The 24,436-nt window shown below is 38.8% G+C and overlaps 1 protein-coding gene, 1 long non-coding RNA gene and 1 pseudogene across 3 annotated transcripts in view; 1 reads left to right on the top strand and 2 right to left on the bottom strand.

The window, feature by feature from the left end:
• The window catches only part of GLCCI1 (glucocorticoid induced 1), a 140,205-nt gene extending 123,638 nt beyond the window's left edge, over window positions 1–16,567 (bottom strand). Inside the window, 3 exon segments of the mRNA XM_017893875.1 lie at window positions 15,535–15,737; window positions 15,739–15,851; window positions 15,853–16,567. Of these exon segments, the coding sequence (XP_017749364.1) occupies window positions 15,535–15,737; window positions 15,739–15,851; window positions 15,853–15,978 (442 nt within the window). The 5' untranslated portion in view covers window positions 15,979–16,567.
• LOC108543410 (peptidyl-prolyl cis-trans isomerase-like 4) lies at window positions 1,766–4,648 on the bottom strand (annotated as a pseudogene).
• Window positions 16,568–16,727: 160 nt separating the features above from the next.
• The window catches only part of LOC108543413 (uncharacterized), a 25,087-nt gene continuing 17,378 nt past the window's right edge, over window positions 16,728–24,436 (top strand). For both annotated transcript variants that reach the window (XR_001889558.1, XR_001889557.1), the window contains exon 1: window positions 16,728–16,773. This is a non-coding gene — a long non-coding RNA (uncharacterized LOC108543413). The remainder of the gene's footprint in view (window positions 16,774–24,436) is intronic.

The following is a 24,436-nucleotide window of genomic DNA, read 5'->3' on the forward strand; positions in this document are numbered from 1 at the left end:
GTGGGACTGTAAACTAGTTCAATCATTGTGGAAGACAGTGTGGCGATTCCTCAAGGATCTAGAACTAGAAATATCATTTGACCCAGCCCATCCCATTACTGGGGATATACCCAAAGGATTATAAATCATGCTGCTATAAAGACACATGCACACGTATGTTTACTGCGGCACTATTTCCAATAGCAAAGACTCGGAACCAACCCAAATGTCCATCAATGATAGACTGGATTAAGAAAATGTGGCACATATACACCATGGAATACTATGCAGTCATAAATAGGATGAGTTCATGTCCTTTGTAGGGACATGGATGCAGCTGGAAACCATCATTCTCAGCAAACTATCACAAGGACAGAAAACCAAACACCACATGTTCTCACTCCTAGGTGGGAATTGAACAATGAGAACATTTGGACACAGGAAGGGGAACATCACACACCAGGGTCTGTCGTGGGGTGGAGGGAGTGGGGAGGGATAGCATTAGGAGATATACCTAATGTAAATGATGAGTTAATGGGTACAGTACACCAACATGGCACATGTACACATATGTAACAAACCTGCACATTGTGCACATGTACCCTAGAACATAAAGTATAATAAAAAAAAAGATTACAATTCACTGAAGGTTTAAACGATTGTTAGCATTTTATAGCAATAAAGTATTTTAAAAATTAACAAAAAAGAATATTTTAAGATTAACAAGTATTAATTTTAATTAATTTCATTACTTTTCCTAAACCTCCCTATTTCCTAAAATTCCTACATACAATTTTATATGGTTTCTGACATCATTATAGTCAGAGGCCATAAGATTTTCTTCAGTGTTCCATATGTCCATAAAAAAGAAAAGTCACAAAATATGATTCATTTAACATTGTTTCCTTTACCAAGAAGTTAACTACAACATGTATTTCATTGAACAGGAATATCTGCATAAACACATTATTTTTTGACCACACGTTTAATACAAAGTACAACTGGGCAAGTGTCCTAAAGATTAGCTAACACACCTGAATAGTAATTAAAGGCTATAAGTCTAATATTTTTTATAATTTGACATTATTTTATACAAATGAAGATACTCATAGCACATGATCAGGCACTGTAACTCCTACATAGACAATGTTCACAGCAGCATTGTTTCAACAGCAAAAACAAAAATAAATAAAACTCAAATGTCCATCAACAGAAGCATTCATGTAATACTATACAGCAATAAAAATGAAAGCCACAAAAGTAAACATTATGCCATCTATACAAAACTGAGAAACATACAAAATTAACATTTCATTTAGAGATACCTATGTACAAAGCAAATGACCAACACAAATTTCCAAATAATTACTTGAGAGGGACAGGGTTCTTATGGGACGTCTAAAGTGTAGGCAATATTCTAGATCTTAAGCTGGCTGATGAGTACACAGATATTCATATTTATTATCCCTTTTCCTTATAAGTACATGTCTATGTATTTTGGCAGTATACAATACTTCATTTAAAAAAAAAAACAGTAAAATGTGAAAGACTTCAAAATGAACACTACCATTTATGTATAACAATAAAATTATCGTAAAAAAGTATACAAAGAAAACGCTGAGTTCTTTCAGTGCCCTATATAATCAGTATTAATAATCTAAAGGGCGATAATCCCAGTATGAAAAAAATAACAAGCTTTGACACAAAATCTGAACATCTGCTTTCCTGGCACTCTAAGTTAGACAAGGGTGAATATGTTGGCCACTCAATTCTGCCTCTTCATCTTTCATCTGTACTTAGATTTTTTTTATCTTTGGATTTCTTTGGATTTCTGCCTCAGTCTCTTTTTACTCCTTTCTCTTTCGTAAAGATGTCTGGTATTTGGATTTGTGACTATTACTATAATGGCCATTCCTCTCTCAAGATCAGCTGCGACTTTGGTTCTGAGTTCAGTCTCTCTTTTTACTCTTTCATTTCTCCCAACAGCTTTCTTCTTCTTCATAGTGACCAAACTCCAAACTTTCTCTATAATTATCTGGATTAGTATTTTTGATAGGTATGCAGTCTTCATCTTCTTTTTCTTCAGAGCAGTGATGGGTTTTCTTCTTGTGTTTTTTCCTTGTGTGTGAGTGACTTGACTTTGAGTCTTCTGCCTGCTCATCTAGTACAACAGCATATTTTGCCTCCTGTTTGGGCTTTATCTTTCAGAACCAAATTAGATGGTTTATCCTGTTCCTTTTATACTCCTTTAAATCACTCTTGTTGTATTTCCCACCTTTTCCTTCCATTTAACCTTTGTAGCAGACTGGCTAAAATCCATGTTTTCTTCTGTCATCTATAAGTACACTGTCCATTTTTAAGAAGGCTTTCTCACAGTCTTCTTCCTTTTCAAATTCAATAAAAGCATACATCTGTAATCCCAGCACTTTGGGAGGCCGAGGCAGGTGAATCACCTGAGGTCAGGAGTTCAAGACCAGCCTGGCCAACATGGCAAAACCCTGTTTCTACTAAAAATACAAAAATTAGCCCGGTGTGGTGGTGCACACCTGTAGTCCCAGCTACTTGGGAGGCTAGGTGGGGAGAATCACTTGAACCCAGGAGGTAGAGGCTGCAGTGAGCCAAGATCACGCCATTGCACTCCAGCTTAGGCAACAGAGTGAGACTCCATCTCAAAAGAAAGAAAAAAGAAAAGAAAAGAAAAAGACAAGACAAGACAGAAAGAAAGAAAAAGAAAAGCATAACANCACTCTAAGTTAGACAAGGGTGAATATGTTGGCCACTCAATTCTGCCTCTTCATCTTTCATCTGTACTTAGATTTTTTTTATCTTTGGATTTCTTTGGATTTCTGCCTCAGTCTCTTTTACTCCTTTCTCTTTCGTAAAGATGTCTGGTATTTGGATTTGTGACTATTACTATAATGGCCATTCCTCTCTCAAGATCAGCTGCGACTTTGGTTCTGAGTTCAGTCTCTCTTTTACTCTTTCATTTCTCCCAACAGCTTTCTTCTTCTTCATAGTGACCAAACTCCAAACTTTCTCTATAATTATCTGGATTAGTATTTTGATAGGTATGCAGTCTTCATCTTCTTTTCTTCAGAGCAGTGATGGGTTTTCTTCTTGTGTTTTTTCCTTGTGTGTGAGTGACTTGACTTTGAGTCTTCTGCCTGCTCATCTAGTACAACAGCATATTTTGCCTCCTGTTTGGGCTTTATCTTTCAGAACCAAATTAGATGGTTTATCCTGTTCCTTTTATACTCCTTTAAATCACTCTTGTTGTATTTCCCACCTTTTCCTTCCATTTAACCTTTGTAGCAGACTGGCTAAAATCCATGTTTTCTTCTGTCATCTATAAGTACACTGTCCATTTTAAGAAGGCTTTCTCACAGTCTTCTTCCTTTTCAAATTCAATAAAAGCATACATCTGTAATCCCAGCACTTTGGGAGGCCGAGGCAGGTGAATCACCTGAGGTCAGGAGTTCAAGACCAGCCTGGCCAACATGGCAAAACCCTGTTTCTACTAAAATACAAAATTAGCCCGGTGTGGTGGTGCACACCTGTAGTCCCAGCTACTTGGGAGGCTAGGTGGGGAGAATCACTTGAACCCAGGAGGTAGAGGCTGCAGTGAGCCAAGATCACGCCATTGCACTCCAGCTTAGGCAACAGAGTGAGACTCCATCTCAAAAGAAAGAAAAAAGAAAAGAAAAGAAAAGACAAGACAAGACAGAAAGAAAGAAAAAGAAAAGCATAACAGACAGTTTCTCCTGTCTTCCAGTCCCAGATAACTTCATAACTTCTTATTGGCCCAAATCTAGAGAGTATTATATCCAGATCCTCATCTGTAGTCACTGGATTCAATTTACAAACACAGCAGATTTTTCTGGAGGTTTAATATCTGCATCAGGTAGGTCTCCTGCCATTCTAAAAGTAAAGCCTGAGTTTTAGCTTCTTTTTCTGCCTTTATTTCTTCTACTTCTTCAGCTGACCTTTCTTTGAAATGATCAATTTCTTCATTTGCATCAATTCTACCACTCTTTAATTGTTCCCTTGTAGGTTCTAGTGATAGATCAGGGATTAGTAAATGAGGAGTGGCATCAAAATGGATCATCTAAAATCACTGTATAATTTATCCTGATATCCTGATATGGTACAAAGTCCTTGTCAACAAAGGTCTCATTAATTTTCTTAATTATGTCAATGCCTTCTGTCACCTCACCAAATACTGTATGGTACCATCAAGGTAATCTAGATTTTCTCCTGTAGTGATGAGAAACTGAGATCCATGTTGATCACTGCCATTATTCACCAAGGACATTGTGCCTTTCCTCTTGTGTTTAACTCTTGGGACGTTTTCTGTCTCAAAAAAGCTTGCTTGATCACCATACAATTGGCCAAAAATAAACTCTCCTCCGTGACCAGTCCCTATAGGATCAACAGTTTGTATGATAAAATCCCTTTGTACACTGTGAATAAGGCAATAATTGTAATATTTTATTTTGTACAATCTCAAGAAATTAAAGCAGGTGAGTACCTTCTAGATGCTTGGCACTGCCATCGCAAATGTCCTTAAACCGTGGTACCTGCTCTCAAAAAGTTCACAGTTGCAAGGCTGCTGCTCAGTGTACAAATCAACAACCACATTGCCCAAAGTAGTCTCCGGTAGAACCACCATGGCACCCACTCCTCCTCAGCTATAAACCCTGGGGAGGTTGCTAATATTTCTTTAAGGCAAAAACAAAAAGTCTATAGAAACTGAAGACAGGTAAAGTCTGATTATAAGAAAGAAAAATAGGGCCAGACCCAGTGGCTCACACCTGTAATCCCAGCATTTTGAGAGGCCGAGGCAGGCGGATCACTTGAGACCAGGAGTTCGAAAGCCCGTCTCTACTAAAAATACCAAAAAATTAGCCAGGTGTGGTAGCACACTCTTGTGGTTCCAGCTATTTGGGAGGCTGAGGCAGGAGAATCACTTGAACCCAGGAGGCAGAGGTTGCAGTGAGCCAAGATCGTGCCACTGTGCTCCAGCCTGGGCAACACAGAGAGACACTGCCAGAAAGAAAGACAGAAAGAAAAAGAAAGAAGAAAAGAAAGAAAAATGGGTCACTGTGCATTCAACAACCAAGGTTTCAGGTAAATGGTGATACAACATATGAAAAGTTTGTCACTTCCCATTCTAGCTCAGCAATAGCAGATATTTAGCCAAAGTCAAGTCCTCCTTATCTCAACAGCCTCACAAGGCATCACTGCCCAAGATTACTACACAACATTATTACTACATATTACCACATTACTACACAAGAAGCCACATCCAACAATACAGTTCAGACTTCTGCACTAATGTATATGTGTGCAGAGAAAGAAAGGGCCAGTGACATGCACCAAGGCTAAACTATAGTATAATATTATAATACGTACAGGCAGCGAGATACATTAGATCTAAGCATGTTATGGAAACCATAGAATGAAACGATTAATATTTTAAGCTTCATCTAATGAAAGAAAAATACAAATAAACAGAGTGGCAACTTCAAAACAGAACACCAGAAAAAGCTCAAGCTAACTTAGAAATAAATAATTCATATATAAAATCGAAAGCTCAGTGAGAATAGTATATTTCTGAACAAGGATAATAGTATATTTCTGAACAAGGAAAATCAGCTAAGAATTTGACCCACTCTTTGTTACCCAAAAAGATAAAAGTGAGCAAACGCAATTCCCTGAATGCGTTTCTTTCTTTTTTTAAAGAAGAGGTCACTCTGGCATGTAAAGTATTAATAGACCTTTAATATATACTTTTTAAACTATATGATCAAAATATTGCAGAATACTGTAGCTTTTTTCAAGAATCTAATTTCTGAGCACAGTCTAAATCCTCACTTTTGCAATACTAATGAAACTGCATTTAGCAATGTTTGCCAACACCAGTTTAGTTAAGTCCTAGATACTTAAGTGATCTGACTTAAAGCTGAAAGAGGACAGTTGATGGAGTCTTTTAGGGGCAATGTGTCAGAGTAACTCCAAGAATACTTTAGAAGAAATAAAATTGCACTTACAGAACTTCAAAAGATATTATAAATATATTTTGTTTATAATGAGCTAATATATAAACCAATCTATATTTTACTATGGTATTTTTGTACCTTCATGGAAAGATCACTTCACAAGTTTGTATAAGGAATAGTAAAGTTTCCATATGGCTAGACTTGATGTAACCCTGAGCCACTGAGTCCTGTTTTTATTATCTTCTAAGATACCAGCATCACACTTCACTAATTCAATGTATAACTGATATATTTAACTAGAAAAGTAAATGTAATTACAGAAGAAATGTTATGAGAAACTTTATCCATCACAAAGACTGTATATAATACTTTTAATCTCCTAACAACAAATACAATTTCTAATGTTACTTATAAAAGAAAATCATTTCCACATTACTACTATGCAGAACTTACAGAAAGCACAAATGACATTGAAAAAAATGCCAAAACACCCTGGAAGAAATTATGAAAATAGGGATTAAAATTTCTTTTCTGTATTATATCAACAAACCTAAAAGAAGTGAAACAGCCAAGTAGATATAAACAAAATTTTTTAAGGTAGTGTGCCTTGCTTTGCCATGACAGTGTTGTATAAAAAGATACTATGTTGAAAGTTGCTAAAATATCAAAGGATGATAAATGTAGAGAATCATAATGATGGGCCTGAAAGTAGCCATATACTACATTATAAATGGGCAGATTTTTAAAAGTTTACACTGCCAAATATGAATATACAAAAAAGAGACCTTATTCTACTCAGATTTTGAAATGTCAAGTGAATGGAAGTTTTTAAAAATCAAATGCTAAATTCTGTCTAAACAAAGTGATAGGTCCTTTAGGGACCAAAGGGAAGGCGCAATGATGGCATACTTACTGGGGATACTTGCAGCTATTTTAAGTTCCATGCACACTAGGGTCTAGTCCCATTTAGCTTTCTCTTCTTCCTTCACCGCCCCAAAGCTATATTTAGCCTTTCTATGACTTAACTGTATAAGCAGTGGGATAATACATTGTGCATACTTTCCTGCCCCATAACTAACTGGGTTCCAACAACAACTTTCAGCTATCTTGAAGTCAGGACTTAGAGCATTACAAGAGACCTGTGCATGCTGCCTGATCTTGGGCAAATTACTTAACTTCCCAGGACCTCGTTTCCTCATCTGTGAAAAGAGGTTAATAAAAGTACCTTATATTGGATTCTACCAAAGATTAGTAGTTGGCATAAAAGCTCAATAAATAAAAACTTTAAGAATCATCTAGCCTAATAAACTTTTCTTTTCAATAGCAGAATCTTTTCCCTACCCAACCAAAATCTTAAAAGCCTATTCCCTTCATTTTAAAGACACAGAAGATAAGATGCAGTTAGTGGCTTATCATAAGTCAAATGTCAAAACTGAAAAGATAACTCAAGTTTCTTGACTCCAAATCTAGTATTTCTCAGGATACATTTATGTGTCGAAGACATATCTATGGAACCATTTGGAAAATAATTGCTCTGGTCTTTCATTTGATAATTAGTTCTAGAGAAAACAGCCAGGTTATACCATCAAGGACTAGTCCAGTCAAACATGCTTTGCTCCACCTTCATCAGAAAAACAGCAAATAATCCCAAAAGCAAATTTATAGAATCAGTTATAGTGCAACTCTAGTCAGTCAATACTCACTCAGTCTTATTCTCAGTATCATCTATAGTAATCATTTTTATGTATATAAGTTATCAATAATAGTTATTAATGAAGCTAATCAAGCCACAAGGAGTTCCTTTATATCTTGTTCACTGTGCTTAACAACCAAGTGTGTAATAATGTTAGAAAATGTTTCATCAGAAAGTTAATTTTTTAGTAATGTAAAAGTTAAAATTAGCTACATGGAACTATTCACAAAAGTTTTCTTTATGTTCATACAGAATAAATAAGGAATTATTACTGTCAGTAGTTAATAAGTATTTGATCTTCAGTAACACTAGACAGGAAGTTGTAGCAGTTTTTGCCTTTTCATTACGAAACACATCTAGATGGTTGGTGGATTTCTTAACTTTTTTTTTTTTTTGAGACAGCACCCCATTCTAGCACCCAGGCTGGAGTGCAGTGGGGTGATTTCAGCTCACTGTAACCTCTGCCTCCTGGGCTCAAGATATCCTCCTGTCTCAGCCTCCTGAGTAGCTGGACTACAGGAGTGTGCCACCATGCCCAGGCTAATTTTTGTATTTAGTGTAGAGGCAAGGTCTTGTTATGTTGCTCAGGTTGGTCTTGAAATCCTGAACTCAAGCCATCTGCCTGCCTCAGCTTCCCAAAGTGCTGGGATTACAGGTGTGAACCACCATGCCCAGCAGGATTTCTTAACAATTCTAAAAACCTGGTAGACAATTTTGGACACTGACCTTGCCACACAACCATGGGTTACCAGTTTCATTTCGTTTCTTTTTTTTTTCTTTTTTTTTTTTTTTTTGAGAGAGAGTTTCGCTCCTGTTGCCCAAGCTGGAGTACAATGGCGTGATCTTGGCTCACTGCAACCTCCACTTCCCAGGTTCAAGCGGCTTTCGTGTCTCAGCCTCCCAAGTAGCTGGGATTATAGGGGTGCACCACCATGCCCAGTTAATTTCTGTATTTTTAGTAGAGACAGGGTTTCACCATGTTGGCCAGGCTGGTCTCAAACTCCTGACCTCAAGTGATCTGCCCACCACAGCCTCCCAAAGTGCTGGGATTACAGGCGTAAGACACTGCGCCTGGCCCACTAGCTTCTTTAAATCATCATTATTTTTGGTGAGCCATCATTAAGGTGTACTACGGTGAACTTCATTAAGTTATATATGTACACAGTTCAACCCACAAATTACAGGCTCTTGGAAGCCTGCTGTCTTTTGGGAGGGCTGAATCAACCTAGTGCCAGTTGCTGGGACAATCACCTGAGACCAGTCTCTGTTTAGTGAATCCTGAAGTCTTCATCAGTTTAGCACCATATGTAATTAACTTTTAACATTTATGAAGAGAGAAAAGGGGAGAAAAGCACTTATATTCACTATAAAGTGATTCGAGGACAGTACAGATTCTGATTACATGTAAGAAAGGCCAGATACAATCATGTTCCTATCTCCAGAATCAAGAATTTCTCTCTCTGTCTGTCTCTCTCAGGAACAAGAATTTCTCTCTCACACACACACATTCTCTCTGCCTCTCTCTCTTTATGCAAGAAAGAAATGGAGAAAAATGGCCAATCCATCTATATTTTATTTTAGTTACATTCAACAAAGTAGGTCTCACATTTTTAGACATTCTGAAAATGTCAGATCACATCCCAGCACAGCATAATAGTGCCATGGAAACAAAAGAAAACCAATTCCTTTGTCATTCTTTTAGCTCAGAAATCACAGCTGATCATCAACATCAGAGTCTTTTTTAGTTAGGAGCAACAGGATAGTTTTATGGAATGAACACTGGATCTGGAATGAGAAGATCCACATCCTAAATCCTTGCTGAATCAAAGTACACATTGCTTAGTATATAGTTAGCACACAAATACATGTTTTCTTCCTTCCTACCTACAACTAGAGACACAGCATAGTATAGGTGAAGTCACTGAGGTACTCATGAACTTGCCTCTTGGAATGTGCCTCAGTAACATTCACTTGGAATAAACAACACTGCTTAAAGGTATCTGCCATGTTTGTTCATGCTACAGTGAAACACTTTTCCACAATTTGTTCATAATATAAGTAAAATCCTTAGACTTTTCAGAATTATTGCTAATCCATTATAATTTGTTTTTCAGAATAAGCACAAAAATTCTTCCAGAATAGCTACATGATGAGTCAACTTATGGTCACTTTCAAGGGTCCAGATGAAGAGTAGCGGGAAACACAGGTAGTATCTGCTCTTCCATCAGTTCCCTAGGCTTTCTATATCAATATATGAGTACTTGTATTCTCTTTCCTCCACTTACTTTTGGCAGAGACCAGAAGTTACATAAATTCAACCTCTTGTTAAAATAATTAAACAGTATGTAGCACAAAAAGAGTGTCAGTGATTTAGCTTCTCAGACACTTAATAAAAGAATAAATTATATACTGAAGACAAAAAACAGTGTCAGACACAGACTAGGACAAGGGCTGCCAAAAAGTCTATGAGGTGGTGTCTGGAAATGTTAAGTTCTGGAGAAAAGACCAAACTAAAATTAAGAAGAACTAAGTCATTAGAATATACTCTTTAGCGGATTATTAACTACCTGTGAACGTTTTAATAAAACAGACTTCTAGAATTTTTAAAAATTTCAGACTAAGGAAAACCCTCTCCGACTAGCCATTTGTTGAACACTGTCATTTATCTCCATTCTATTCACTGCTGTGGAGCCCAGTTACTCCTTTATTTTCTTATTCACATGTAGTCTGAATTATCACAAGTAAAATAAAAATTACAAGGATGCCATTATCCTTTAACATTTCCCCAAAGCACAAATGCTAATTTGCATTAAGTCCTTGCAGAAATGTACAATGCAGTCCTTCAGTAAAAAGTACTGTAATTAATAAAATGATTTCCAGTTCAATATATACACACAGAACTTTACATACAGTTAAAAACTGATTAAGGTGATTTACACATGCTAGGTATTCAATATTCAATACAGTTAGAATAACAGTTATTTGAGAGGAATATAATCTTTGAACATAAGACAGATTTTGATTAAATAACTATAAATTCATTTATCTATTTTGCTATTCACTCATTGATCTACAAATTTTAGGCACCATGAGATAATTGATGGAAAAAATTAGTTCTGTAAATAATGAACACTGCTGCTCTCTAGTATAGTTTTCTGAGAATGAAAACCTTTCCCAAAAGTCAGTATGTGAAACCTGTTTCTTTAGAAAAAGCTAAAACGTTAATGTATTTTCACTCTAGTAGAAGAAAGCTTTGAAATAAGTTTCTATAAGCACTCTAGGAAAATTAATTAATTTTAAAATGGAAAGGGAGGATCTTAATTTCCAAGAATATCAGCCTGAGAATAAACTTTATAGAAAGAGAATATCTGAGTATCTCTTTTAAAAGAGAAAAAGTTATTAAAATGTTTTGTATTCCACTGAGAACAGTATAAAAATGACTTAAAAAGATAAATTTAAGGAAAAGATAAAAACTGAAAACACAGGCAAACATATTACATGTGGTTAACATTGTATTTATATTATCTCTTAGAATAGAATCATAACTTCTTTATGTATAAAACAATGTGCCTCTCAAGATGTTCATGAAAAAGTCTAATCAAATTTCACTCTAGAGTTAGCAATCTGGTAGCGTATTAGGCCTAAATAAACCTGATACGTTAAATCAGGAACCAACACATGCTAAATGGAAAGGGAGGATCTTAATTTCCAAGAATATCAGCCTGAGAATAAACTTTATAGAAAGAGAATATCTGAGTATCTCTTTTAAAAGAGAAAAGTTATTAAAATGTTTTGTATTCCACTGAGAACAGTATAAAATGACTTAAAAGATAAATTTAAGGAAAAGATAAAACTGAAAACACAGGCAAACATATTACATGTGGTTAACATTGTATTTATATTATCTCTTAGAATAGAATCATAACTTCTTTATGTATAAAACAATGTGCCTCTCAAGATGTTCATGAAAAGTCTAATCAAATTTCACTCTAGAGTTAGCAATCTGGTAGCGTATTAGGCCTAAATAAACCTGATACGTTAAATCAGGAACCAACACATGCTATTTTTCATAACAGGAGTTATATAAATTACAAGCTCTTCCATGTTTTTATTAGATTTGGTACACTTAAAAATAAGCTGTATTCTCCATCCAGAGTACTCTAAATATGACTGTTTTTACATCTTTTAGAACTTATAATTCATCCTAATGCTCTATCTTTACAAAACACACACACACACACACACACACACACACACACACACACAAAGATTTGCATTTCCTACTTGCTATCTTGGACAGTAAAACTATATTTGTTCTATGTTTAAATCCACGGGTTCTGCTCTGTGAGGTTTCAAAAAGAAGCAACTTTATTATATTTTCTTTTGGTTGTTACTAATGATTTTAGCTTAAAGATCATTAATTTTAACATTAACATCCTGCTTTTTCTCATTTGAGTTGCTCTATTTATCTCAAAGGTAGACTTTATGTATTACCATTACAAAAAAAATAACTATTTGCATAATACTTTATGATTTTACATCTATTACAAACACATCACAGGGAGCCTGAGGATTCATTCAGCAGCCTGTCATTCACCACTGCAAGACCCTTCAGAACCAAACAAGAGGGAGGATGACATTTTACTAATGGCAAAAGTACAGAAACGAATGTAAATAACAAACCTTGAAGTTTTAAAAATACAAAAGAAAAAAAACAAGCAAAAAGAGGATGACCCATGAGCACAAACAAAAGTTTCAATTTGTAAAACTCCATGTCCTCTATATATACAGCAAGGTGTTTGGCAATTTATGTATTTCTATTATGGTAACCATTTAAATTATTTAAAACTATGCTACAAAAATAAAGGAAATTACCATTTTTCCTGGGTTGTATAAATTAATATTATAATATTAAAATTGACTATTCCTATTTATAGAATTCAGCTTTTCCTCAGCCTTGTGAAACAATCTGATATCAATTCTCTGTTACTCTAGCCTCAGCCCTACAAATATTCACATTAAGAATGCTTAAGACGCAGATAATGACATAATGTATTTAGAAATTGTGTTGTTTCATAATTTTTTGGTAAAAGAATCATAAAAAAATTTTAAGCTTCCATATTTTCTCCTATAATCATCAATCCAGATGAAATGCATGAAATACTGAATGCTCAGTTATGTCACCTTTAGTCCAAATGCCCATAGCACTTGCAGTTTTCCATAAACAATATGCCTTTCTACTATATACCTACCCCTTGAGCCATCAACTACTTAATGTTTTAAAATGTAGTTTCAAACGCAGTTTTAACACCCTCTTGCGCGCACACACACACCCCCACATACACTGAAGTGTGCAGAAAAAGGAGGAGGTGGAGAGCAGAGGAAGAAATGGAGCACGTTGTTGTTTTTCATTCATGCAGTATAGTGATGTCAGTGTCTGCAGCAGCAGTGGCAGCGGCAGGAGCCTTGACCAGTGGAGGCTAAAATCCACTCAAGTCAGAACCTTACAGCATTCAAAAGAAAGTGAGAAGACAATCATTCTAAAAATTAAATCAACTGTTCAGATCATGGATTTTAAATGGCTAAGGAAACAGAATAGATTAGTAGGACAGTTTTAATTTGGGTAGTGGGGGTAAAAGGCAGGACATGGAGAAGTAACATAGGAGTAATATAATCACGGAACTGGGGGTACAGAAGCCCGCATTCAAAATCACTTCAATGTAAAAAACTAACAAAACCACTTGGTGTTTAAAACAGTAGAAAAACATCTCTAGCAAAGAAAGCCCTTGCATTCCCAACACAAGCTCTCTGACACTGCAAATCTGTCTGCTGCACAACCAGACTCAGAAAAGTGTTTTCATCATGATTGCATTAAAATCGCATTAAACTCGGATGTGCCATACTACAACAAAGAGAATAGTTTAAGCCAGATCACAAATTTCATTAAAACTGCTTGATGATGGAGCATGTAATTCCTAAGCAATTAAGCCTTTTGAAGGATGCAGAAAAACAAGTTGTACTATTATCTGTTGTAAGATGTTAGTGTTTATATACAAAAGGGGAGGAGGGTACTAGATGACCATTATGTTGTTGCAGCAATTGCTGAAACTTCTCTTACTCACACCCACAAGACCCACAATCTGCAATGCTTATTTTATGCCTCTTAGTCCCTACAAGAAAATCCCAAAACTTAATTTGTGCACTGTTGAAGCAAAATCACTAAAAAATTTATGTAACTGTTTTCTGTTCATTCTGTTATTTCTCATTTCATACAGTTCTAGAAAATGCGCAAGAGTTGCATATGGCATTAATCTGTTAGAAAATGGTGGCCTTTTCTATAAAATACAGCCAAAGATGTGTGTTCAGTTGTGGTCATTATTAGGGCGATCACGTTGTTTTCATTCATTCATTCAGGATTTGCTGGAGGATGTCAGTTTCTGCAGCAGCTGGCTTGACCTGGGGGAGGAGTGGAGGAGCATATTCCTCCCAGTGCATACAGATTACAGGATGTATTTCTTGATGCTCATGTACTCATCCCACTGCACTACATCCTACACTGGTTCAACATCAAGTGGTCAGAAAACAAGTGCGTTAGCAACATGCTAATTACAGGTCTGAAATATTAAAACAAAAACACCAAGACTGCAATGTATCATAATGCAGACAACCACTTTCTCCAACTCTAACACCTTCAAGAAAACTCCATTAAAAAAAAAAATTCCACATACCACATAAACAATGTACAGACTTTGACAGTGTTTCCCTTCCAAGCAGAGATTTTTCCACCCAGCATGATCTGTTCCCTCCACAATGCAGCAGCAGCATCTGTAGCTCTAGGCTGGTATCTAATAATATTAGCTATTCCACTCTCCCTTATGAGCTTTAAGTCCCTGTTTTGGCTAATCTTCCTTTTCTCCCCCAGGGCTCAACTAGATCATGCACTGTGTCCCCAGACATAAACAAAACCAAAGCAAAACAGAAAACACTAAGGGAAACCCACAGCATCCACCAGCTCACCATTACCTTTGACACCTAACAAAAAAGAAACTTGAGATCCTTCAACAGCTCAACTAAACTGTTAAGTGTACTTAAAAATGGAAGGAAAAAACGAACACGTTCCACAAATAAGTTTTCAGAAATTTACCATGAAAATCTCCGGTTGAGCATAAACTGTTTCCAGTGCAGGAGTGCTCTGATGCATGAATATATAAAGGGGAGGGGAAGAGAGAGAGGGAGAGAGAGAGGGAGAGGGGGATGGAGGAGGGGAAAGAGGGAGGGAGAGAGAGAGAGGGAGGGAGGGAGAACTGAGGGAAAAAACCGTATACACTTCAATTGCACATTCAAAACTGTCCCCTCTAGCAGATATCATTACATCCAGCCGATATCCTTACATCATAACTAATGCCACCATCCCTCTAAAAAATAAAAAAATTATCCCGGTAGTTATAGGCACGTTAGGAACTTTGCAGGAAAGCACAAAGAGACTGTAGAGATTACAACCACCACCTTATCCGCTGCTGAAGAGTTTGTGTGCGTGTTTAAGTGTTTCGCCCAGCTCCTCTTTCCCCGGCTACAAACAGCAAACACACGAATGAGCTAGCCAGCTCTTAAACTGAAAAACCTCTCGAAGCAGGCGAGTGATGGAAGAGAAAATCTGAGGGGCGGCATGAGGGTCAAATAAAAGTTGCTTTTCAGTTCGCTCCTCCAAGCCCCGCAGCGACCGCAGGGGGGTGAGATTCCCAAAGCCACTTTCACACCTTCGATAATGCACTAGCAAAGAGAAGCCCGAAGAGGCTGAAGTTTCCACGGAGGGCACCGTCGGGGAGACGCAGCCCGGGAGGACGGGAGGGTTGGGCTCGCTACCTCTGCACACGGGCGAGCCGGGGCTCCGTCTCTCAGGTGAGCTGCTCCTCCGGTGGCTCTCTGGGGACCGTCTCGGGCGGCCCTTGGCCCGCGGCGCCTGCTCGGCCGGGGCTGCGGCCGGCGGCGGGCGCGTCGGGCTGACGGCTGGCCGCGGGCCGCCGGGGCCGAAGGCGCCAGCGAGGCGCAGCAGGGCGGCGGCGGTGCGCAGTGGGACTGTGCTGGCTGCCCCGCAGAGCTGGTATGCACCGTGGCGCAGGCATGGCTGCACAGCCGGCGATTCACGCAGCCGGGGCGCAGGCCCAACCCGCCCCGCCGCACCGCACCGTTCCCGCTCCCGGCTGCGGCGACGGCGGGCGGGGACCCGGCGGCGCTGCGCCTCATCCTCTGCGGCGGGGGATGAGGGGTCTGAGAGGAACTGGAGGAGGATGAGGAGGCAGTGGACATGGTGGCTCTGCGGGCCCTGGACGCCGCCGGCCGACACGGAGGCGCGGGGCGGGAGGCGCGCGAGCGTGTGGGAGCCGGCGCGATAGTGCGTGCGAGTGTGTAAGGGGGAGGGGCAGGGGTATCGCTGTGGGGGAGGAGTCTCAGGGCTCCCTCTCCCCAACGCACACCCCCGCCGCCTCGGCGAGGGGGGATGGGAAGGCTCCGAAAACCAACGTCCAACGGCCCCAACCGCCCGGCTGGGCTCGGCGTGGCGGTCACGGCCGGGGCCGCAAGGAGCCTGGAGCCGCCGCCGAAGCCACCGCTCCAGGCATCGCGCTGACAGGGCAACCGCCCGGATTACGCAGCCCCGAGGGCCACTCGCAGCCTTCTCCTCAGCCCTCGCTGGGCTGCACGCACGGGAGAACCCGGCAGCTGCAGGGAGGGCCGGGACCCCTGCTTCTGGGGACCAGGGTAGAGAGAAAGGGCCTCGAGGCGCTGGCGCTCCTCGGAGTCCGCGCCGCCGCCGCCGCCGCTTCTACCTACTCCTCACTCGAATGGCAACTAATTCGCCCCAGCCGCACCCCGCCCCCGGCACCGCCTCCCAGCGCTCAGGACCCGGCAGCTGCCGCAACGAGCATTTCCATTGGCTTAGGGGCTCCCCACCAGAACTCGAGTGATTGGTTCTGGAATAGGAGTGAGAGAAGGAGTGTCCAATGACAATGGTGTCTCCTACTTTGAAGGCGGGGCGTGAGGGGGTGGCAGCGTGAGGTGGGGGTTGTGCGCGCAGTGGGGAGCGTAAAAGTTGACAGCCTTGAGGTAAGAGCGAGACTAGGAAAGTTGGATTGTGTGTGTCCTGCGCGTGTCCCGACACCCCCAGACACGCAAGGCAGGTTGCAGGGGCTCCACCCTCCTGGGCCGTCTGTATGACTTGAGACGGGACTCATGAGGCAAACTTTAATTTGCAAGTACACCTGCATCCGGTGGGATGTTTTAGTTAGAACCAGAAAACTGGATCTCTTCCCCTCTAATTTTAGTAAGCTGAGTTTTCGTGACCAGTAGCCTTATTAATCAAAAGAACTTATGGTGAGCAGGCAAAATGTCTGGAACCTGTATTGAACAAAGTAAAATACTTTTACAGCCTAACATTTGTAATTATGCAGTGAAAAGAGATTATCAAATTCTATGTTCCAAGACAATAACCCTGAGTAGCAGGGGTCAACAAGGAATTTTACGTCATTACACCAGCAGCTAGATATATTAATGAAGGGCGCCCCTGCCTTTTCCGAAGCAGATAGCTTCTTGAGAGGAATAAATACCAGATGTAATGTAATAATCCATTGTGGTAAATTTGTTTTTTATTCTGCAATGAAACTGAAAGGGTACAAAGATTTTGGATGACAATCAAAAATCTAAATTTATCCCACAGTAAACCAAGGTTTTAAACCTTAATCAGAAGCAATTAATGTAAGGATCTTCATCGGATAACTTTCATTAATTGTCAAGAGGTTAAAAGAGAAGCAGAATGTCAGATTGGTCTACTCGTGCTGTCTGCCCACACTGACAAACTTCCTCTTATTTCAGGCACTATATGCAGGGGTCACTTTCACGTACAGGAGCCATCCTTCTTTGCTTTCTTGTGTGTTCAGACCAGAAAGCATACCGGGTTCAGTTAAAAAAAAAAAAAAAAAAAAAAAAAAAAAAACCAAAAAAAAAAAAAAAAAGATGAAACTCAATAAAATACAAAATTTCATGCAGTACTTCATAGTTCCTCAGTTTACCACATATTAGAATAATAGCTAATGTTTATTCACCATGTGCCAGCCGCTATTCTAAGAACATGATGTGTGTTAATTCATTCAGTCCTCATATAATCCACAAGGTAGATACTATTATTATCCTTACTGTGGTCTCAGTTGTGGCATAAATAAGCTGTCTTGCCTGAGATCACACAGTTAGTATATGGGAAATTAGTTAGTATATGGGAAATAGTTAGTATATGGGAAATAAAAATTTCAAGACTGGCTCAAGAGTCTGAGGAAGCCCTCTGCTATAGTGCCTGGCAGCTCAAAGCTGTGGGGTACATAATTTGTAGAGTATGTATTTACAGTGGCCCACAAATCTCATCTGTGAGGTAAGTTTCCATCAGTTTAAAGGAAATTCTACAAATGAAGACAGACCACTACTTTTTTTTTTGTGCTCCAGAATAACATATTTTAATTATGAATAAAAACTTTATACTCTTTCAAATTTTATATAATTGGCCTACCTCATTAATTTAAAACTGCATTATATTGTGTGTAAAAGAATGATAAATGATTTCTTTTCAGTGACTTTTTCAGAATAGCAAGAACAGAAAATCTGACACATTAAAAATATGTAAAGCTGGCCAGGTGCGGTGACTCACGCCTGTAATCCCAGCACCTTGGGAGGCCAGGGGCAGGGGATCACTTGAGCTCAGGAGTTTGAAACCAGCCTGGGCAACATGGCAAAACCCCATCTCTACTAAAAATACAAAAATACTAGCCAGACGCAGTTAGGGAGGCTGAGGTGGGAGGATCACCTGAGCCCAAAAGGCCAGGAGATCAAAGCTGCAGTGAGTCTTGATCACACCACTGCACTCCAGCTTGGGTGACAGAATGACACCCTGTCTCAAAAAAAAAAAAAAAAATTAAGGTTTTTATTTTACATGCTGGTAAATTTCTGAGTTGTTGCTTTGATTACAGCATAGTTGCATTATAGAAATGTCATCTCTAGCTACTCCTAAATATATTTATGGAATGACCTCAACATATTAGGTTACAATAATTCTAAATTTATACTCGGTCACAATCACAATGATCAATTGGATCTCATTTGGATCTAAAACAACATATCTAGTCATATTTTAAGGACTTTCTGTGTTTGTTCAAATCTACCACAGCTGACTTAGACATCTAAAGCAAATCTAAATAATCCACAAAGAGAAACAGAGAATTAGTATGATCTTAAAACACTATTTTCAGTTACTGGTAAGTCATTATGACCAATCCAGAAGTTCAGTCACTTCTCTTTGCTATAGAAACCTTAGTTGTCTCTTAAACCTTTATTCTCATGAAGTAAGTACCGATCTTCATATTTAAGGAATATAGGCTTCGAACAAATCAAAGGTGGCCTAAAATAAATTAAACTCAGTACCTGCTTTCAAATGTCCATTTGTTGGGTTCTTCATAATATTTTATTCTTAGTGAGAATGATAGTAAGCTCCAAGGATATATAGAAGCTTTAGGAAAATGTTCTTAGTAAATTGGAAACCCCCTAGAATGAGATGTGGATTGCTAGGCTAGAAGAGCATTGTTATGCTATTATGCTAGCTATGAGGTAGTTAGACCTAGTGCTGATTTTCCATACTGGTTGAATGTAAGTGTAACAATCTCTGAAAATCCTATGTAAGGCTTAATGTTAACATTGACCTCTTACTATGTCGTCCTGTGTAAAGAAGACAAAATTGAAGGCACAATTTGGTGGCATGAGAAATACTTCTGTTTCAGTAGCCCCATGCAGTGGCTATCTGTGGGACAAGGATCTACCATTAGCTAATCTGAGGTAGAATCCTGTTATATTTACTTCTTACTGCAAATATGGTAATAGACTACATTTTAGGTTAAATTAAAACTTGGAATCATTGGTTACATATGATTTATATGCAGCCCCATGTGGAGAGATCATAAGACAAAGAAGCCACAGAGCCCACAGAGCTACCAAAACCCTCCACTTCTAGCTCCATCTGGGTTTGCCTGGCTGAGCATCCAAGGCCCATCCAAATCTGAGAGGCAGTCCAGGCTGTCAGTATTTGCAATGAGGTCATGGCTGGGAGAGAACACTAAACAGATCTGCACTGATGTTCATCTTAAGCAGATTAAACTCTCTTGTAGATTGATTCCTAACAGCAACAACCACAAAAAAGCCTTGACTGAATTTTCATCCCTGGCAGATGCTTAAATTAAACTCCTCACTGCTTGTGACAGCCTACGTGCACCTTCGCACAAGGTGTTCCCTCTGCCTGAAAGGTTCTTGTCCAGATATCCATACGGCTTGCTGACTCATTTCCATCAGGTCTTTACTCAAATGTCACCACCTTCATGATGAGAGCTTTCTTGAACACTTTTTAAAAAATCGTAAGCTTCCCTAGGCTTTTCCTTCTCTTTATCCTACTCTTTTCCAGAGTACTTATCAGCATCCAAACCATAATATAATTATTTTTAGCTTTATCTGTCTAGAATAGAACAGCCTTGAAGACTTTTTATCAGTTTTGTAACTGCTGAATCTCCACAACAGTGCTTAGTATATGGTAGATGATCAATAAATATTTGTTTAATGTTGTTAAGAGTGGCAAATTTTAGCCAGTGTTTTATGAACTAAAACTTGTGCTTTTCCTCAGGAAAAAAAAGAAATGTAAGAGGTGTATCTCTGATACAAAAGCACAGTCGCAGAGTAGAAAAATATCTGATGTGGTTACTGTAAACCACACAGATACTTGTATTGAAGCTGCCATTCAAAAAGACAGAATACCTTGTATTATGGTTGTTAGACCTACTGGCTCCTGGAGGCTCATCAGAGGTTGAAAATGGAAAATGGGGGTCAGGTGTAGTCCCAACTACTGGCGAGGCAGAGGACTGCTTGAGCCCAGTAGTTTGAGGTTACAGTGAGCTATGATCGCGCCACTGCACTCCAGCCTGGGTGACAGAGTGGGAACCTATCTCCAAGAAAAAGGAAAATAGAATTGGCAATGGAGAAAAGGCAGTTGAAAGAAAAGGACAACTGAAATAAACAAACTGAAGAGGATCACTTAAGGAGTGACATCTGCTGATTGGTATTTAGTTCTATCTCACTATTAAGAAGAGCTATTCTCAAGAGGCCTGTGTAAAGGAACTGAAAATAAATGATAATTAAGTAGGCAAGACTATTATATGTAAATAATGAAAACATTGTTTCTAAAAGAAGTTCAGAAGAAGCAATAGTAATAGATATTTTATTTTTAACTGGTAAGGTCATCAAGAATAAGTGTACAGTTATTTCTCAAAAATAGAAAACAGTAATGAAAACCCCTGGTTTTTCAGTTTTCATCTCTACAGCAGCTCCAATTGCCAACTATGATGCCAGTGGTACCTCCTATGCATCTTAAGCTGCTGCATAATACTCTTACCATTTATCTAAAAGACTATATTGTATAAAGTCAGCACATTCACAGGTAAAACTTGGGGCCAAAGAACTATAAATATTCTCTTTCCATGCTGTGACATTCTATTTGTTTTAGTCCCAAACAGGGTGTTCATAATACATGAAAGCAATAGTAGTCCTATGAAGGGAATATGTTTGATTATCATAATGTTATTTTTTAATGAGAGTTTCAAGTCATTAAAGTATGTCATAAGTGTCTTCCTATGTGGCCAAATCTTATTTTTTGCCACATGAGTAAGTGTGTTGAGGGACTGTTGTTAGGGTGCCATCAATTCATCAGCAGTGCTGGACTAGAGAAGTTTCTTTTTCTTATTTTAAACTTTTTGAAACACAATTTTCAGAGTGCCCTACTCAGCATCTTATTGAAAAGGTCCATATTAATGCCCCTAATAAGCCTAAATGGGGGCTTAGTAGCAACAATACTAGCATCAAGCCATAGCAACCCCTTATCAGGTTACTTATTGAATGTTTGTGAAGTGTCAGACACTGTTTTACACTCTGTTGGGTTTACCTGTTCTCACACTTTGGTAAATAGGAGTAAAAAGATATGCCAAAAAAGCGAAAGCCATATCTACAGATTTGCCTTACATAAAAAAAGATGTAAATAGAGTATTATGGAAGTGAGGGAAGGGAAAGCTCACTTGAGAAAAGGCTTCAGGAAGAAGAGTATGAAGAAGTCATGTAGGTAGGAATGCATAAAACCAAGCAGAAGATGATTGGACAGTCTGTCTTTGGCTGATGGTTAATGGAAGATAAGTCTTGGCCTGTTGATGATGGGTCATGGAGGCCCTTGGTTGCCAGGTAAAGCTTGCACTTTATTGGATATGCAGTGAAGAGCTGTTGAAGATTCTTGAATGGGTGGAGAGAACATGAGTGGAGCTGTGCTTTATGAAGATTAATTCAAGAATAGCTTACAACATGAATTAGAGATTGATGGTTGGAAGATGATGTAGAAGGTTTAGAGAATACTCCACATTAGTTTAGGTGACATGAGTTAGGGGAATGACAAAGGACATGGAGAGGGAAATAAGGTGAAAGTCACGCTCCTTCTCAGCTGATGATCATGTGGACTTTGAAAGGAGAATGCCAGACAGTTCTGAAGATTCAAGCTTGGATGCCTGAGAAGACAGTCATGGCTTTAACACAAACAGGGCAGCTAAGGGAAGGAGGAGGTTTGGTGAAAAGATAATGAGTTCAGCTATAAATAAAATAACCAGAGAATATTCAAATGGAGACAGCTTTTAAATGACAATGAAGTTGAGAAAACAAGAGATATAGATTTGGGGGCTATCCATGTCCATATGGTAGTTGAAGCCATGATCACAAACGAACTTGGCAAAGGAGAAAAGCATAGAAATAAAAAGAGGGTGAAAACAGAATTGTGAAAATTTATACATGAGTCATGGAAGGAAAAAAAAAAAAAAAAAAAAAAAAAAAGAAAAGAAAAAACCTGAAAGAAAACAATACTAGAAAAGAAGGCAGGGCAGAAGTACTCCTTAGCAAAACGGAGTTCAGAATCTCAGAAAATAAGTTTGGTAGATGCTTCATGGGGCATCTGACAAACTAATATCCCTCTTCTCTGAGAACCAATCCTCCCCCAACACATAGAGGGTTTGGGCCTGACAGCTATGTATGTACAAAATCCTCTGGCCATGGTTGATTTCACCTGAGTTCAACAACTGACTAAAGCTGGGCCAATTAAATTTTCTCCTTTGGGAATTTGAAATTAAGAAATAAAATGTTTTTCTATAAAGACTTGTGCATGGAGTGGCCATTTTCTGTCACGGGAACAGAGAAGCAGAGGAAACCTGCCTTCTTAGAGAAAAGAATGAAGTGAGTTACAGAAAGAAGGAGAAATCAGACCAGGTGACCAGAAAGAGGGAGACAGCCTAAGAGGAAGTTCACTTTCCCATGATGATTATTTTGTATCTTATGCATTTTATTCAATCCTCCAAAACCACCCCAACTCCAGCCCCATTCCTGCTGATACATCTCCACTATAGTCCCACCATCAAATCTATGATTTTTTCAACATTTGGATCAATTTCTTTTTCCTTTCTGTACAGGTAATACATGTTCTCCTTTCCTATCGAAAGCCATCTTCTCCACTTCTGATTTAAATTCTGTCCCTCTGGTTTCTCAGGGACTTCATTTCTGCAGTTATTATCTCTATCTTCTTCATCATCAAATTATTGATTTTTCCCAGTAATGTTTGAACATACTGTTATGCCAACATTTATTTTAAAAGGCAAAACAAAGATTCTTCTGCCATCCCTTTCCATCTATGGTCCAAATTCTTTGATCTTGTCCCAGCAACACTTTTTGACAGAGATATCTACATGTTACTTCTGATTTCCTATTTAATCCTATTAATCTACTATTTTCCTATTTAGTCTATTCCAATCTGGCTTCATGCCAGTGAAAACTGTTAATCAATATCAGCTGTCTCCATACTGCCAGACCCAGTGGGTATTTCTGGGACCTCTTCCTATTCCAGCTTTTAGCAGTTTTTCACATAGCTGGTCAGGCTTACTTCTTTAAAAAAAATATCTTCTATAGGAGTCTAGGACACTGTACTCACCTGTTCTCTTTCCTACTTCTCTAACCACTACTGCTCAGTGCTCTTCAGGTTCTTCCTCCTCTAGTCCCCTCTAAAAATTGGGCTCTATTCTCTGCTTGCTTCTCTATAAACTCATCTTCTTGATAATCTTAGACATTCCCATGGCTTTAAATACTACAAAATGCTGGCAACTCCTAAATGAAACTCTCCAAGATTCATATTTGTATATCTAGTTGTCTGTTTGATATGTCAAGTCCCCATGAATACTTGAAGTGAATGTGTCTAAAATGGGACTAAAATCTTAATTTCCATATTCCTGCTTTCTCTTAACCTCTGAGAAAATTGTCCCCATTTTTTCCCCATTTCAGTAAATGGTTTCACCATCTATCCAGTTATTCCAAACAAGAAACCTAGACAATACTTTTGATTACTCATTTTCTCTCCCCATCACCCCTCCAACCCATCAGATAGTCCTCTCATTTGTTCTTAATAAATAGATGTCTAATCCATCCACTTCTCTCCATCTCTTCTGCTGTTACATTAAGTCAAACTACTGTCATCTCTTACCTAATCTATTGTTGCAGCTACTCAACTTGTCTCCCAGCTTCTATTCTTGTCTTCTTTCATTTAGTTTCTACTTATCAGTCAGGGTAAACTTGGAAATATGTTGAGCCACATTTCCTGCTTAAAAGGTTCAGTGTT

The sequence above is a fragment of the Rhinopithecus bieti genome, unplaced genomic scaffold (assembly GCF_001698545.2).
Source record: "Rhinopithecus bieti isolate Rb0 unplaced genomic scaffold, ASM169854v2 scaffold_23881, whole genome shotgun sequence".
Taxonomy (NCBI): domain Eukaryota; kingdom Metazoa; phylum Chordata; class Mammalia; order Primates; family Cercopithecidae; genus Rhinopithecus; species Rhinopithecus bieti.